The sequence below is a fragment of the Abrus precatorius genome, unplaced genomic scaffold (genome assembly GCF_003935025.1).
Source record: "Abrus precatorius isolate BTA unplaced genomic scaffold, Abrus_2018 Scaffold11, whole genome shotgun sequence".
Classification (NCBI taxonomy): Eukaryota; Viridiplantae; Streptophyta; class Magnoliopsida; order Fabales; family Fabaceae; genus Abrus; species Abrus precatorius.
In genome coordinates, this window is record NW_020874303.1 from 30298468 (window position 1) to 30315428 (window position 16961).

Genomic DNA, 16961 nt, shown 5'->3' on the forward strand with positions numbered 1-16961 from the left:
CAGATGCATAAACAATCAATACAAGGTCAAAACACGTTTTCGGAGTCGTATATACATGGACGGTGGGCAGGCAATCATATCATTATTGAATTTCTACAAACTTAAAATAAATTAGTTTTTTAAGGGGTTCATAAGAAAGGCGGTTGTACGTAGAAAGGGATAACGAATCTAGACGTTATAATATTAAAAGACAGGAAAAGGAAATTAATAATACTTATAATAAAAAGATTTGCCATTAGTGAAAGTTTGCAGTGTTCAATATTTTTAAATTTAGGACTTGCTGATGAAGAATCATTATCTTTATTAAATTCATAGAAGTTCGTGAAACGGAATCAACGGGGGAGAGATGCTGTTATAGCTTCCAAACTCGAAGATGGATAACATCTACATCTTTATATTCAACCCTGATTCTCTGATAACGATTCCCTTCAAACAAAGTACGGTGCTGCAATGGACTCACTCACGTTTCAACTTCTTCAGACACAGCCTTTTGCAACCTCGGTTGCTGTGGCTGCATGTTCACTACTCTTGTTGCTCTTGTTACTCCGGTTCAGACCAGGATTCACCATCTTTTTCTCTCATAAACATGCAAAACTTCCACCGGTACCAGGTATGAGTCACTCATGTTAATGTACTTTATGATTATAGATCATGTGGGGGCATCTAGTTTTAGTTTTATGTTTGTGTTCGATAAGAACATGATAGGAAGAGCATGAGTAGTAAACTGGGTGAGTGATTTGTTGCAGCGGTTCCAGGTCTACCAGTGATAGGGAATCTGCTGCAATTGAAGGAGAAGAAACCTTACAAGACCTTCACACGGATGGCTGAGAAGCATGGGCCTATTTATTCAATCAGAACCGGTGCTTCCACCCTCATTGTTCTCAATTCTGCCCAAGTTGCTGAGGAGGTAGCTCCTAAACACACACTCACTGTCCTACTCTTTCCAAATTTCAACCCTTCTCTTCACATATGCTGGTTGAATTAAATCTGGATGGTAGTGCCAAATGAGTTCTTGGATTGATGTAACTTAATCCTAGGATTCCTGTGGCCTTTTGTGGTCCTCTCCTGCTTGATGTTTTCTTGGACAAGTTTGCCACTTTTAGCTGCAAATGAAAAGAAAGAGACTCAGGTGTTCTTACTGACGTATTAGTTGTTAGTTTTGGAAGTAAGTGTTTGATGTGGAAACTACACGGGCAAGAAAAAGCGTTAATTCATTAGTAAAGGAGGGAAATGGTTGGTGAAGATATAATTCTGTGGGTTGTTTAGGGACTGATATTTAGGATTTCGCCAAGAATAACAGTAACTAATAATTTTTTTATAACTCATCAAGTCACAAGATTACTTCGCGCAACAAAGCAAGCTGAATGAAAAGCTAACACCCTCAATTACTTAGGTTTGGAAGCTTTGATCCATTTATCATTTTAAGAGGGGTAAATGGGTAATGTAAAAGTTGTAGAGAGACAGTTGTTTAGCAGTGTCTCTTCTGTTTTTGCAAGCAAGGAGAAATTCTTGAGTAAAAGCATGTCTTCAATATTTTCATATTCATATACAAGTGAGAAATAAAGATCCTGAGATGATAGTGCGGCTCACTATGTGATACAATGGCAAAATGATGGGCATTATCTCTATTTTATTTCTGGACAAAACTTAACTATTTCCTCAACAATATGGAAAGGAAATTTAAGATTAATCGTCTTCTTCATGGCTAATCTAGTTAGTTGATAAAATTAACATTTTGCCGCTGTCTTTGTCTTTGCAAACGAAATTATCTTCATATTGCTATTTTAGATGAATTTATACTGATCCGTCAACAGAGTTGGAAGAATACCATTGTTACCGTTGCAAACAATGTGATAGGAACTAGTATCTTATTAAGAGGAATTAGGGATGACCCCAAATTACCAAACACAAACTGCAGAACTTCAAGGGTCTGCACCTCCCAATGCCATAAAGGCCCTAATTTCCTTTCACAAATTCCCCAACCCTCCCTCTTTAATCTCACCTCTTATTTATAGGCATCATGCCTTGTTCAACTAACTCACCTAACTAACCAACTAATGGAGATTAACTAAGTAATCTATATTTAGACAAACTATTAATGGGCTGACCTAACACAATGGTAAAGGCATTAACTGATTATAGGATTCATCCACCGTAACAGCTTTGATTAACATGTCATTTGAGTCCTATGTTGCAGCAGATTAGTTGAGAACAGTGACATACTGCTTTATATTGTTCAGTTGTTTCTCCTTTTCTCAGAGTAATTAGTACGTGCAGGCTGGGCAGAAAGGTTGTTGAGTGTTATAACTACAGTCCATGTAATTCTTCTGATTTCCGGTTAACTGGATTGTAAACTTTTATGGTCATTTCAGGCAATGGTGACTCAATATTCATCAGTTTCAACAAGGAAGCTACCATATGCACTGAAGATTCTGTCTTTGGATAAATGTATGGTTGCCACAAGTGATTACAATGAATTTCACAAAACCGTCAAGAGACACATTCTTACAAACATTCTAGGAGCCAGTGCACAGGTTGGTTACAATAATTTCTTGGCTACCTTATCAGTATTTGAGTAAATAGAGCTCTGTTTTTGTTTTTGGTTGTTTGGGTGCCGAGTGTCTTTGATGTCTATTTTTCAATGTTCAGAAACGACACCGGGTCCACAGAGAAAGCATGATGGAAAATATTTTGAGGCAGTTCAACGAACAAGTGAAGACTTCAGATTTGGCGGTTAATTTTAGGAACATATTTGTATCTGAAATTTTTGGACTATCACTAAAGCAAGTAAGTCTCTCCTATGATAAAGATTAATAGTCATTTTATGAGAATAGAACAACACTTAATTTACAAGATTGGGCATGGGGATTTTGCAGGTTCTGGGGAGTAGTGTAGAATCCATTTATGTGGAGGAGCTTGGGAGTACATTTTCAAGAGAGGACATATATAAGATTCTAGTGGTTGATATAATGGAAGGTGCGATTGAGGTGGATTGGCGAGACTTCTTCCCATACTTGAAATGGATTCCAAATAAGAGCATGGAGACGAAAATTCAGAAATTTTGTGTCCGCAGAAAAGCTGTCATGAAGGCCTTGATTAATGAACAGAAGAGGAGAATAGCTTCAGGAAAGGTTGGTTTTCCGTGATAACAACTTACAAATCTGTGCATGGCCTATGATAGAGTTATCCTAATTGGATTGTTTGGGATGTCACAGGAAGTAAACTGTTATGTTGACTACTTATTACCACAAACTAAAGGATTGACTGAAGAACAAATTTTGATGCTTATCTGGGAGCCCATTATTGAGACATCTGATACTACGTTAGTTACAACAGAATGGGCTATGTATGAACTTGCCAAGGACAAGAATCGTCAGGTTGTTTGTCTTCTTTGTGTCCGGCTAATCATCTATTGTTTGGTACTTTGTTGTGTTCATTAGTTATTTCGCTTCTCTCATTATGGACACACTTTCATTGGTTTCCTCTTTATATGGCAGGACCGTCTCTATGAGGAGCTGAAGAATGTATGTGGACATGAAAAAGTTACAGAAGACCAATTAAATAAGGTACCTTATTTGGGGGCTGTATTCCATGAAACTTTAAGGAAGCATAGTCCAGCTCCAATTGTGCCACTAAGATATGTTCATGAAGATACTCAATTGGGAGGATATCACATTCCTGCTGGAAGCGAGGTCTATTTAATGTTGTGAATTAACACCCATATTATTCTCCTATGTATATATAGTAGCCATTGTTGACAGGTTCATGTTAACAGATCGCAATAAATATATATGGATGTAACATGGAAAGCAACCAATGGGAAAATCCATGAGTGGAAGCCAAAGAGATTTCTTGATGAGAAATATGACCCCATGGATTTGCACAGACCATGGCCTTCGGAATAGGAAAGAGGGTGTGTGCAGGTGCTCTTCAGGCCATGTTGATAGCATGCACAGCAATCGGGAGATTGATTAAGGAATTTGAGTGGGTACTTGAACAAGGGGAGGAAGAGAATGTGGATACAGTGGGCCTTACCACCCGCAAGGTTCATCCCCTGCTAGTAAAACTCAAGCCAAGAAATTAATAGTACCATAGTGCTATTACACCTCTGAATAAGAATGAGTTATGCTTTTATCTCTATCATATGTCTTGTACGCAATATTTGCCAACATGTGACTCGACTGCATTCCTTGGACCTTCCAACAATCTTTAGACATGTTATCTTGAGCCATATTTTTCCATGGGGGTATCTTCATGTTTCGTTTATGCTGTTTCCCCAAATTTAGTGCATTCCGTTCAAGTACAATATTTTGTTGCTGTTCTTTGAGTGGTATCTTTTAATTCAAATTAGAGTTTGTTTTCAATCATTTATCTTGAACTCAAGTTTTAATCCAAATCACTGTCGGAAGTGCAAGTATGTGTCTGATTCAATCATTCGGATTTTATCATTTCTAGCCCTGAAATTTTATCATACACCACGCTGTGAGCAAAAGAAGGCCTTTATTAGTTAATACCAAAAGAAGGCTCGTCCAATTAATGTAGAAGATAGGATCATGAATTAGGCTTTGATTTTTGACCAAAAAAGGATTAGTCTTTGATTCTTGACCAAAAAAAAAAAAGAACAAGGATTTGATTATCTTCCCTGTTGCTGTGGGAAATCTTTACGGTCCATTACTAATCCAACATCCTTTTTATGTCTTATGAGATGTCCGATGTCAAGATTATACACAACGATACGCGGCAGCAGCTAAACTACAGCAGGAATCAGCAGACTGCAAGAACTCGGTTATTACAGAATTCTGGCCTGTGATCCATGGTCGCACATGAAGGTTTCCAAAACAAGATTATTTTGGTTAAAAGTTTGACAGTTATAGTCTAAAAAGTCCTAATTTGATTTATTATTTGCCTTAGAAGAATTATAATTTTGTTTAATACTATTGTATCTAACATTTAATGTTAACATTCATGAGTAATAATCTTGGTTCCAACATGATAGTCGGGTCCTTTTTCCCTACCCAAATATATACCAAATATAAGGAACGAAGGGTTGAAAAGACAAATACATATCGAAAATAGATCAGAATCTGCCGCAATGCAGAAATCTAACATTGGTGACAATTAAAATGCTACGATAGTACCAATAAATTAACTTACAATTAGTGATTTGAGACCTGATCACGGAAGACAACTAGAAATGCTGTAATATAAACTAAACCATTCTAAAATCATGAGTAATAATCAACTATATTGGTTAAATACGTCAATCCAAATCCAAAACTCTACCCACGCAAATTTGCCAAAAAAGCCACATCATGGGGAAAAAAATGCACCTCCTCACCCCAAAATAAAAGAAGGCCGAACAAAACTATAATTCATTGTAGGTTAGTGATTTAATCCTCAAAATCCCCAGCATTTTCCAGTAAGTAGTTGGCAGCCAATTGCTCATCACGGTCACACGCCAAAAATGCCTCAATGACTGAGGCTCTATCAAATCCCATCGCCTCAAGCTGCGTATAAGTTAAAAACAATCAGCACATATGAGACTAATGGTACGCTAATGACACAGGAAATGAAAAGAGCAAATATCAGACAAAAATGCAGAAGCATACCCTTCCAATTGCCTCCTGCTCAGCTGGGGTCACATTTATGGCATGAGGCATGTCTTGGTCTGGCTGATCAAATATATCACTAAGAAGAAAGACGATTACATTTCTTAAAAAAAAATCCGAGAATACAAAATCAAGTGATGATAATAAACTACAAGTTGAATGATATATTCTATAAATAATTCCTGAATAGGATAAGCTGCCAAGTCAAAAGGTTACGTTCATGTTACAAACATGGCAGAAGACTTGAAACCAGTTGACATAGCACATGATAGAAGGAAGATTATGGGATCATATAATGTTTATAAAATACAAAGATGATATAATAAATGGTCATATATCATATATGGCAAGTGGTACACTCACCCTTCAGAACCCTCAACAGGTTCATTTATCAACTGGAGAAACTCAGCATGATGCTCTTGAATTAGTCTTAAGAGACTAGGATTCTGTTTTCCAAGTTCCTGAAGTACAGGCTGCAAAAGAAATCATCTTCACACATTGACATATGACCAGAAGTCAGGTATTAGGCGATTGAGAAAATACAGTTATATACCTGCAGAATTTGTGGATTGGATTGCACCATCGAACGCAATGCTTGAAACTAGAAAAGCAGACAAAGAAACAGTTACTTAAAAAAACTACTGAGGTTTGAAGATATCCAATTTATGGATACTCAGAACATAAATGTTTTCTAACATTGAGAGCTTAGCAATTTATGGAACAAAAAGCCCACCTGGGGATTGTTTCTAAGAAAGTCAAGAGATCCAATTCCAGCTCCAGCACCTGAAATCGTCTCCTGAAGGAGTTTTAACTTAGAATAAAGAAAAGAACAAATACTACCAGCAAAAGATGTAAATGGCATGGTACAAGACTTCTGTTGTTCTATTCAAACAATGTGTTTTACCTGTGGAAACATATTCAAGGGGGATGAGTTAGGAGCTCCAGGAACAGCTCCACCAGTGACCCCACCTGTTTCAATTGACTGACTATTAGGGTAAGGAGCAGCTGGTACAGAAACTTCCGCTGCTTCAGGAATTCCCTGCAAATAAAAAGAATATATAAATAAAAGAATTGCTAAATTGAAAAGATACATCAGAAAACTTAAGCAGTTAGAATCAACAAAGAACACTTTAGCATACAGAATACAAGTAATCAACAGCACGCTCTGGGTTATTGTAAGCTGCTCGAAGAGCACGACTAACTGTATCTCTGTCCCAGCTGCCACCACCCATGTCCATAATTTGCTGAATAGTCTGCTCAAGATTACTACCAGCAACTAAATTTGAAGCAGCCTGACCATAAGTGTCTGTAGTCACACTGCAATAAAAATACCAAAATGTTGTTCAGAAAGCTTGATTACAAGAAGCAGGAAAATGGAAGTGTATTGATATTATATTAATTTAGGATGTAATTATAATTAGGAGACTAGGATTTGTAAACAGAAATTTAGATTTTAGTTACTTGAGTCTGGTATGACTTACCCCTTGGCTAGGACTTTTTATTCTAGAGTAGAACTTCTACAGCCTAAAGTTTGGGCTACCCATTATGGTATAATGATTATTCAAGTTGCTTGTACAAGGCATATCAACTATCTTTGGGAGTCTGACATTGTTATAGAACTAAATTTTCAGAATTTGAGCATACTTTTATCAGTTTACATGCGTATGTACTCTAAAGTGAAAGCAACTAAGGAGCGAGCTGCCTGAAGATTGAAAAAATCGAAGACGACAGCTGAAGTGATATCCCAAGGCAACAGGATGAATGGAGTCTGGACATATGCCTGGCTCTTCCAGGGATTGCAACTGGTAGGAGTAAAAAAACTATTAACTGTATGTTTGGTTTAGCTTATTTTGGAGAAATAATTTCTTATTTTTACCAGCTCTCAGAAACAGTTTTGAAAAATAAGCAATTATTTCTCTAAATTAATCTGTTACCAAACATGAGCTAAATAGATTGGGCCAGCCTGGAAGTAATTATGCTGGTCCAATTAGAATTGGACAACATTGGTCCACCCTTCACGGCTTTGGGGAAAAACAATTAGTTAGATCTGGGCCTAGTTGGCATCAGGCAAAAATTAATTACAACAGTGCCAAAAGCTATTTGACTGGCCCAACTAACCTCAGGCCAAATTCAAATTACAACAAACACATTTTGCTTCCTGAAGTATTACTAAAGATTACAAAATTAGCTTATTGGCAGCTTTCATCAGACAGAAACTACTCAAAGGCAGTACAAAGTGGCACAATGAATAAAAACTTTATTAGATTTTATTAACAGTATATTCAGCAAAATGTAGAGAGATAAAAGCCATACTTTGAAGTTGTGACATCTGTTGCAGATGCAATGTTGTTTGCAGACCTGCAGAACCAAATAAGTTAGGACAAATATTTCAGCTGATAAAAAATCAACATAAAAATATTATTTCAATTGAACTCACTGAGTTTGCACTAGAGACGCAGAATTTGGTGTTGATACTGCAACAGGAGGGTTGCTAGCAGACTGTCACACATGCACAATAGCTCATACAGAGGAAAAAGAAAGAAACCTCAAGTGCCAAATAAGAATACAAAAATGAGCATGCAACATGCCTGAGTTGATGAAGTGCCTGCAGATGCCAAGGTTTTACTCTGCAAGTAGAAAAGAAAAATGACATATTATGAACGCAGAAGCAAAAAGAAATCACAAACAAACAAATCATGCAGAAATAAAACAAAAGGTAACAATTGAAAAGGAATATTAACAAGGAAATGAGTTTATCAAATTTAAACAAATGGCATACTGAAAATATATCACAAGATCTAATGTTTTCACATATTGTCCATAAGAATGCCACAACCCATAAAACTTCCATTACAATCTAGAAATGTGAAAATTATAAGAATGCCTTTGAACTGAAAGATACAGCCTTGTATAATCACTAATGTACGGAGAAAATTGAGAGCTAGATCACTATGGACATGCAGGTGACTTGCCAAGAAAGGAAGGTAATTGTTCACCAACGAGTTGGCAATAATTGTACAACCAAATATCTATTCTTTCTTCCTAACTTAACACAAGAAAGACTGGGACATAAATTGTTTTAGGATTTAATCAAGGATTTGAATTTTAAAGTTATATTCTCAATTTGGGTAATTTATTATTCAGGAGTTTCATCCTATTTTGGATTATCTTATTAGGGTATGTTTTGATTATATAATTGGAATTAGAGTTTGAAATTTTAATTTCAACTACAATTTAGAAAAATTTGGAATTGTTTCAAAATTACAGATTTTATGTTTGAGCTATGCAAGGACACACATGTAGAATATAACTCTAAATTCAATTCCAATTCTACTTTGTAGATATAGGATCTAAATTTTGAAATAAAATTAACTCAAAATATCTTATTAAGAATTTCTTTAATATACTAATTATTAAATAGTCTAAATATAATATTGTTATCATTATATTAAAACTAAAAATTTAATTGAATTAGTCTTGTTTAGCACGTTATGACACCTCTTAAAACTAGTGCATGTTTTTTCAGCTTATGTTGAATAATAATCACTTACTTGTGTTAGCTTTCAACGGGATTTTGTTTAGCCTTTTTTTTTTTTTTCGTTTTATGCTTAATTGCTTGGCAACCATGATATTAATATCATGCTGGTTTGCTACAAGTTTCACTTCAAAAACAAAAGCCAATCCTTCAAACTAAAGGATACAATATTCTGAAATTGAAAAACGTGTTGGTTGCATTAAAACATGTCCTCATAAGCATCTTAAATCTTGTCATTGGATACTCAGCCAAGGACACCTAACAAGATCAATCCGGCACACTATAACCCGCCTAACAACGCACACAAATCAAATCTTTACTGTTTAAAAAAAAGACGACTATTGTTGGGTGAACAAAGTTTTCATGAAAGAAGAAATATACCTTACTAAGCATGACAACAAGAAAGCCATCTTCAGATACCTTATTGTCTGCTAAAGTGGTTTCATCTTTCAAAACCTTACCATTGTGAATCAATAATTGCTGTCCACATGGGTAATTATCTTTGCCTTGTACATCTTCGATATTCTTTTTGACAGCCATAATCTGAAGTGAAAAAAAGTAGGAAAATTTCAGCTAACCAAAAACAAAATTTAAAATTAGCCTTCCTATCAGATTCATATAACAATAGATAGTAGTTTTTTTTTTTTTTGGAGTCTGGGGAATGATAATAAAATAAAGCCTTTCAGTTGCTGCAACTATTTTTTTACAGGCAGACAAACAAAGTGTTGAAAGCAAAATAAATAATCCTAAGAAATTGGCATAGGCAACATGAAATTGGCAGATAATAGTGCTTGGCAATGGCAAGTCAACAGAAAGAGTGGGTGGTGAAGCGTTTGTTCAACAGAAATAAAAACATGACGCCATCTGAATAATTAATGAATGCATAGAAATCATGAAAGAAAGAAAGCAACAAATGATAGAATGCACAATTGGCAATGAGATGAGATGAGATGAGATGAGAGATAACTGACAGTGTCGGAGGGCTGAACCCTAATTTCGAAATGGCTGCCTTTCAAAGTCTTTACAGTGAGCTTCATCCCTCGGCAACACCACCGATCCCAATCCGATTCAGCTCCGCTCCGCTACTTCAAACCAAACCCTAGACACTCACTCTCTTTTCTTTTCTTTTTCACTTTTATTTTTCCTTTTCAGTAAATCATATCAAATATACGGTATACATATTACGTATACGTACACAGCACTTTTGACTCAGAAAAATAACATGCATGGCACATGGTTTTAAATTTCAATTTCAATCCTTATTAACTTAAATAATTTTTAATATTATACATAGTTATTTTCTAATTTTTAAATTAGTTATGTTTATTCTTTGACATCTTAAAAAAGTTGAATAATTATTCGTCTCAAAATTGAAATACTAATGAAAATTGTAAACAATAGAAACTAATTTTTTAAGATGTTAAAAATTAAATATAAATATATTTTTAAAAAGTTTAAAAATAACAACGTTTGTGAGCATTAAAAAATTATCCAAGTACTTTTATAAAAAGATAAACATGTAATTCTAAAATTTACCAAATAATTATATTACACTTGTGTAATAGTCGCTTTCATGCCTTTTGCCAACTTTTGCATGTCAAATCTACAATTGAAGGTCTTAATGCTACAAATATTTATTACATACATGTAGTAATTATTGGTAAGCATCAATATTTGGAAGGTGAAAAAATAATAGTTTATTAAAAAGTTATATGTAATATCTTTAAGACCTTTATAGTTTCTTTTTAATCTATTTCATCCCATCAATATCTTTAAAATGTGTACAAATATTATTTTCACGATATAATAAAGACATCATTGAATATAGTTTATACTCTCAAAACCCAAACTATCTAGCTAAAATAATAAAAAGTCAATATGTATGTTCATGATTCATAATGATATTTTTAAATTGTCTCAATCCCTAAATCAGATAGTAAATTTTGGCATGTATTATTATCAATATTTAATTAGAATCTAACTTTAATTGGACTTCAAATAGTATATATATATATATATATATATATATATATATATATATAGGAGTTCAAGAGTCGTCAGGGTAAAATAGATATTAGTTTTTAAAATAAGGCTCCGTATATATAAGCAAATAGAGGATGGATTAATTAATTTAATTTATACTAATATAAATTATACTAATTCTTATACTATTAATAATTTTTAATAAAATATGATATATTGTGATTTAATTGATAAATTATAAATTGTTTATGTTAAATTTTGTTAATATTTGAAAAGGTATAAAAAATAATTAAACTTTATATATATATATATATATATATATTATGTTAATTTTAATTCCATAAATAAAATACCAAATAATTCAAAAATTTCTAAATATGATGCATATGCTTAAAGTATTTTACAATTTATGAATATTTGAACTTATGCCACGCACCTTAGCCTGATTAGAACAAAACATCTTCTAACATTATAATAAACAAAGACAGTGACTAATAGTTGTATTATTAAATTTCTTGTAAATGCAGATGCAGAATGGATGTTTAAGAGAAACTTAAGAAAGGGAGAACACTAAATATAGAGAACCGTTGTGCATGCATACATTGTCAAACATGAAAGAAAGCCCCACCATTTAGATCCAAATTTGGCGGAAAATATGAGACTCCATTCAAAAACGACTCACTATATAACATCCCTAACGCAGTACAAGTCTATATCAGAACAATATATTTGGTGAAGATGAAGATGAAGATGAGTATGTTATTAGTGCTATCATTGATGCTCGTGATGCAGTGTTGTGTGACAGCAAGTTTTGACATAGCAAAAATGCTGTCGCAATACCCAACCTATTCCACATTCAGCAACTACCTCACTCAAACGCAGCTTGCCACAGAAATCAACGCCAGACAAACCATAACGTTGCTCGCAGTCGATAACGCCGGAATGGCCCCAATCTCAGGGAAACCAATGGACCTTATCAAGAAGGTAATGAGCATTCACGTGCTCCTCGATTACTTCGACGCAAAGAAGCTGCAGAACGTAGCTAACCAAAACATCACCGTCACCACGCTGTTTCAGACCACTGGTCAAGCTCAGCGACTCCAGGGATTCGTCAAGATCACCCACCTCGGCACCGGCGCCGTCACCTTTCTCTCCGCCGAAGATCCAAACGCCGCTGGCTCCAACTTGATCAAAGACGTCGTCTCACAACCCTACGAGGTTTCGATTCTGCAAGTGAGCTCCCTCCTAATGCCCCCCTCTCTGCTTGCAAGTGCTTCCTCACCCCTCCCTGCAAACTCTCCTGCGCCAGTTCCGGTTATGTCACCCGTTCCCGTGGTATCACCGGCACCAGTTCCGGTTGTGTCCCCGGTTCCTATAGTATCACCCGTCCCAGTAGTCTCACCGATGCCAGTTCCTGTAGTATCACCAGTGCCAATTCCTGCGGTATCACCTGTTCCTGTAAGCTCCCCGATGCCAGTAGTGTCACCTGTTCCAGTAAGCTCCCCGATGCCAGTAGTATCACCCGTGCCGGTATTGGCACCAGTTCCGGTCATATCTCTGGTACCCGTAGTATCCCCAGCACCAGTTCCGGTGAATTCCCCGGTGCCGGCTGTATCGCCGGTGCCAGTTTCTGGAGTGGATGCACCAACGGCGGGTTCTAGTCCTTCTGATGATCCAAAGTCGGGGGTGGCCCAATATGGCGTGAATTGGGCTTTAGTTACTGTGGTTACTTTGATATCCATCAATATGAACATTGTTTGGAGGCCCATTCCTGTATGATCCCTCCCCGTCTATGCGCATTGTTTCCCATTTCCAGGGAAGGTTACATACAAGGCTAGTTTATTTACCTGTACCTCTAGGACTCAGTTCACTTCCATGAAAATTTTTCATTTCCTTTTCATGGTAAACGGCTTCATCAGTTTCACACCATTCCTTTAGTATGCTATATGTAATGCAATGCACAATATATAGTATTTCAATACACCTTCTTTTTAATTTTGTCTGTAATGAGAAATTTTTATTAATTTACCTTATTCGTAATTATTAAAGCATATATTGTATAAGTTATTTATCATGCCACCCCCTTTGTATTGAATACACCTCTGAAATTATGTGGTGAAACATATTTTGTTTATTCATTGATTTGTTGCCAATAGATCACTTGCATTAAAGCATATCACTCACGTGAAAGTTCCTGCATTTCAGCCGCATTGATTTTCATACCTTTTGAATTTCTCTTTATTTATAATAATCCTAAAACTGGATCGCTAGGATTTATGGAAATCTTGCACACCAACTTTCTTTCATAATTTGAATGAACTGAGTTGTAGACTAGCTTATTGTTTTCCTTGAGATGAGTAGAAACTTCATCCTCTTACAATTCTTACCTTCTTGGCTCCTATTGAATATAAGATACATTCCTTTCTGAACCTGAGCACCAAATATGAAACTTCTAATGGATGTTTGTGGAATGTTCCTTCATGTTCTGGAAGTAATCTAATTTTGACATTCGCTTAAATAATTCAATTGAAAACAACACTTTAGGACAATTAGTCGCTAGAACCTCCATGTTTCAACGCAAATGGAGGTAAAGACGATGAAAATCCCAAATCCATAGATCTTTATTGTAGCACAAATATTATGTGGGCTACCAAATTCCCGTGGACTAAAGGGGAAAATAATACTTGTGTGATAATCAAATCTTTTATATTTGTTAAAGAATTGTTTACAATTGAAACAATCTCAGTACTGTTTCCGTCACATTTGACCCATTCGCAGGCTGAGGACGATCTTGGACTCTAGTTATTATCCTGTACTTGTATCGCTCTTTCTTTCTGTAAACGAAGTTATAGTCCCAATGTGAGACCTTTAGATTATAATACAATCATCGGTCCACTTCAACAGCTTACGGCCAAATTTTGACTCGGGATTTTATATTTGCCTTTTAATCCGAATCTATATATAATAAGTTTTTATAAAAATTATAAGATCAAATGCATTAAATCATACAATAATATTAAATGTTATAGTTTTAATAAAAGTTTATTAATTATTAATTTCCTATTTTTGTGTTTTAAGACACCATATATTTGTTTATTTATTTAATTATAGGCATACAGACAAAACTTTAGATAATCATATTGAAACACTTGGCTGCTTGTTAACAACAATGACCATAGCTAATTGTAGTAATCTTCCGGGTTGAATGAGTTGTTTCAATGTCAGTGACCGATGAAATTTATTGGCTTTGAAGTTAGAGAAACTGTAGGTATTCCCCAGAAGGTCTTGGCTGTGAGTTTTGACAAAGTATTTGCATATTTACATACTACTGTCATACGGTAGTACAGTTGTAAGAGAGAAACCTCATAAGATTTTGTTATGATAATGACATGTACATAGTTTTAGTTGCCAAGAACAAGAATTATGCTTCCGCAATGCTGGCAATGGGAAGATAAAAAAGGATGGTGGCTTGCCACTTGCAGACTGCTATACATCAGTAGCGGTTTTATTTGTAAACTTGAAACTTGCGTCTTGTTTTATGTGTGATTTGCAGATTCCGACGAAACTTCACTCTGGTTTGACCACACAAAGATCCTCCAGAACGGAAATTGCTTGCGCTTATGATGGTTTTCTATAACTTCACTTTCAGTTCGTTGTAGCATTTCCCACATCACTTGTACATCCTGATATCCACAAGTCTCTACATCATCCTGAAGCTTCAACAGTCCTTCTCCTGCACCAAATAACATGCTCCTATCAGTGAACCTCGTAATAAAAAACCAATCTCAACAATTACTTGGAGACGCACGTATGCTATATATGTAATGTCCAATTATAAATTGACCATCACTACAACGAGATTTTCATTTGTATTGTGACCAATTAAATGTACGATGTAACAATGAACAATGTTGGTTCTGTCACTAAACTTTGGATGTGGCACAGAGGACGCTTTTAGGCAATTTCTTGTTATAAAGTAGGGGTGACTATAAAGACACTTTGACGTTGTTTTCATTTTGCAGCCACCACTAAAGTTGAGGGGAGATGTAAAGTTGCACTGAAAAAGATGTGGATCCTACCTTAAGCCACGGCTTTCGGTGGCAAGGCTGATGAAAGGATAGGAGCATAGTTACTACGCACCACTTGTATATGCAAAGAGTGGCTATATTAAGGGGAAATATATTCTTAAATTGGGTGTGTGATGTAGAGAGGTATGATTATGATTTATAAATTAAGTAATTATGCGTAAAACTTACTCGGTAGCTTTTGTCTGGAAGTGGCGTGCACAGTGACAGTGGATTTAAAATGAAGTAGTAACCATTTAATAAAGACACACGGGTGCTATGTGTTACTACTCTATATCCCTCTACTTATCGCCAGTGCGAGTCTGTGTCATTTAATAAACAACGCGTTGAAAGCAGAGGTTCAAGACAATTGGATAAAAAAAAAGGCTTTTTTTTTTCTTGTATGGAGACATAAAGCATACATATGAGGGCGTGCAAATAAGGGAAAAAGAAAAGAAAAGAATGGGAGAGGTAAAAATGGAGAAAAACCTTAAAATTGAATTTTTGTGGAAAAAGAATGGAAAGAGATAATATCTGAAGGGGAAGAAGAGAGGATGAGATAGATGAATAGAGAAAGTGTAAGAAAAGATGAAAGAAGAAGTGATAAAAATACCGTTTTTGCGAGGCTTGAGGCGAGCAGAGAGAGCGAGCCAAACACGCCTGACGGGGAAAATCATCTTCTGCCAAATATCCATAAGCTTGATTGGGGTTGCTGTCTTCTTGCTGTTGCTCTTGTTCTTCCTTCTCTGCCGACGTGGCACCACTGTCCTTTTTAACCCGGCCAGACCTCTTCTCTCTCAGTGAACAACAACAATCACTTGTATAAGTATTCATCACACACTCCAACCCCACCCAGTGCCACCATTCCCAGAGGACGAGAGAGAGAGAGAGAGAGAGAGAGAGAGAATTAACCTCAACTCAAGCAAGCAAGCAAGCAAGCGAGCGAGCGTAATATTCGCTCCCTATTGCTTTCACATTTGTGTCTTATAAAATACAGAAGCCAGAGGCACATCACCGACACGTGATCTTTAATAATTGCCATTTAAACTCAACTCCTACTGTTCAATTTGAGCCATCCTCACCATAAACATCAATTTATTCTAAATTATTTCTCTTTTAAAACACATAAGTCATTTTCTCTTTATTTTTAAAATATGTTTAATTACAAACTCATTTTTACAAACTCGACGTAATATAACTAAATCATAAAATAATAATAATTTATATTGTTGTATTTCATTAGGACAAAATAATTTACAATAATGTGTCCATCATTTGTTCTGATTTTAATTTAAATATTTTAAAGCAAAACAGTGGCCTTGACTCAATCATTTCCCCTAAATTATTACATATTGTCAGGGAAAAGGTAATTCAACATCAGCGGCACCAATTTCCCGTCACCCTTTGTCCTTTTATTCGTCACAATATTAACACTAACACGCGGATCATTTTGTGTTGTCCTCGTTCATCGTTACTATCTGCTCCCAAATTAATTGTCAATTAATATCATCTTACCAAAATTACTTCATATAATTTTCTTAATATTTGATTTAGTTAGCTTAAAAGCATCATTTATAATAATATATAAAAGATTATATATATATATATATATATATTGAAACAAAGGTTGAACACGAGCGGTGTCGGTGAAGTGTGGTCCACGTGTTAAATTAGGAAGCAGACATTGAATCAAAGAAGGTCGAACAGAAACAGTAGTTGGTTCTGTGACTCTGACAGATCTCGATACTCTATTTGGAGACAGAGAGAACT

General features: G+C 35.4%; 2 protein-coding genes and 1 pseudogene across 2 annotated transcripts; 1 reads left to right on the top strand and 2 right to left on the bottom strand.

Moving 5' to 3' along the window:
- Nucleotides 1-450: 450 nt before the first annotated feature.
- On the top strand, nucleotides 451-4084 carry LOC113856046 (annotated as a pseudogene).
- Nucleotides 4085-4981: 897 nt separating this feature from the next.
- LOC113854330 (ubiquitin receptor RAD23b-like) lies at nucleotides 4982-10297 on the bottom strand. Its single transcript, XM_027485267.1, has 12 exons — nucleotides 10116-10297; nucleotides 9526-9687; nucleotides 8198-8236; nucleotides 8047-8108; nucleotides 7923-7967; nucleotides 6749-6926; nucleotides 6514-6648; nucleotides 6343-6405; nucleotides 6163-6210; nucleotides 5973-6082; nucleotides 5610-5688; nucleotides 4982-5507 (listed from the first exon to the last, which is right to left on the bottom strand). Exons 1-12 carry the CDS (start codon nucleotides 10179-10181, stop codon nucleotides 5391-5393), a joined length of 1104 nt encoding a protein of 367 aa, XP_027341068.1. The 5' UTR covers nucleotides 10182-10297; the 3' UTR covers nucleotides 4982-5390.
- Nucleotides 10298-14245: 3948 nt separating this feature from the next.
- On the bottom strand, nucleotides 14246-16041 carry LOC113855433. The gene is made up of 2 exons (XM_027487076.1): nucleotides 15805-16041; nucleotides 14246-14860 (listed from the first exon to the last, which is right to left on the bottom strand). The coding sequence occupies exons 1-2, from the start codon at nucleotides 15884-15886 to the stop codon at nucleotides 14664-14666; spliced, it is 279 nt and encodes a 92-aa protein (XP_027342877.1). The 5' UTR covers nucleotides 15887-16041; the 3' UTR covers nucleotides 14246-14663.
- Nucleotides 16042-16961: the final 920 nt, after the last annotated feature.

Bases quoted from the DNA above. Each gene is read 5' to 3' on its own strand.
- LOC113855433 (XM_027487076.1), bottom strand. From the start codon at position 15,886: ATGGATATTTGGCAGAAGATGATTTTCCCCGTCAGGCGTGTTTGGCTC. The intron at 14,861-15,804 runs GTATTTTTATCA...TATTTGGTGCAG, and splicing joins CCTCAAGCCTCGCAAAAACG to GAGAAGGACTGTTGAAGCTT.
- LOC113854330 (XM_027485267.1), bottom strand. From the start codon at position 10,181: ATGAAGCTCACTGTAAAGACTTTGAAAGGCAGCCATTTCGAAATTAGG. The intron at 6,406-6,513 runs GTAAAACACATT...AAACTCCTTCAG, and splicing joins CCTTGAATATGTTTCCACAG to GAGACGATTTCAGGTGCTGG. The intron at 6,083-6,162 runs GTATATAACTGT...TTTCTTTTGCAG, and splicing joins CCAATCCACAAATTCTGCAG to CCTGTACTTCAGGAACTTGG.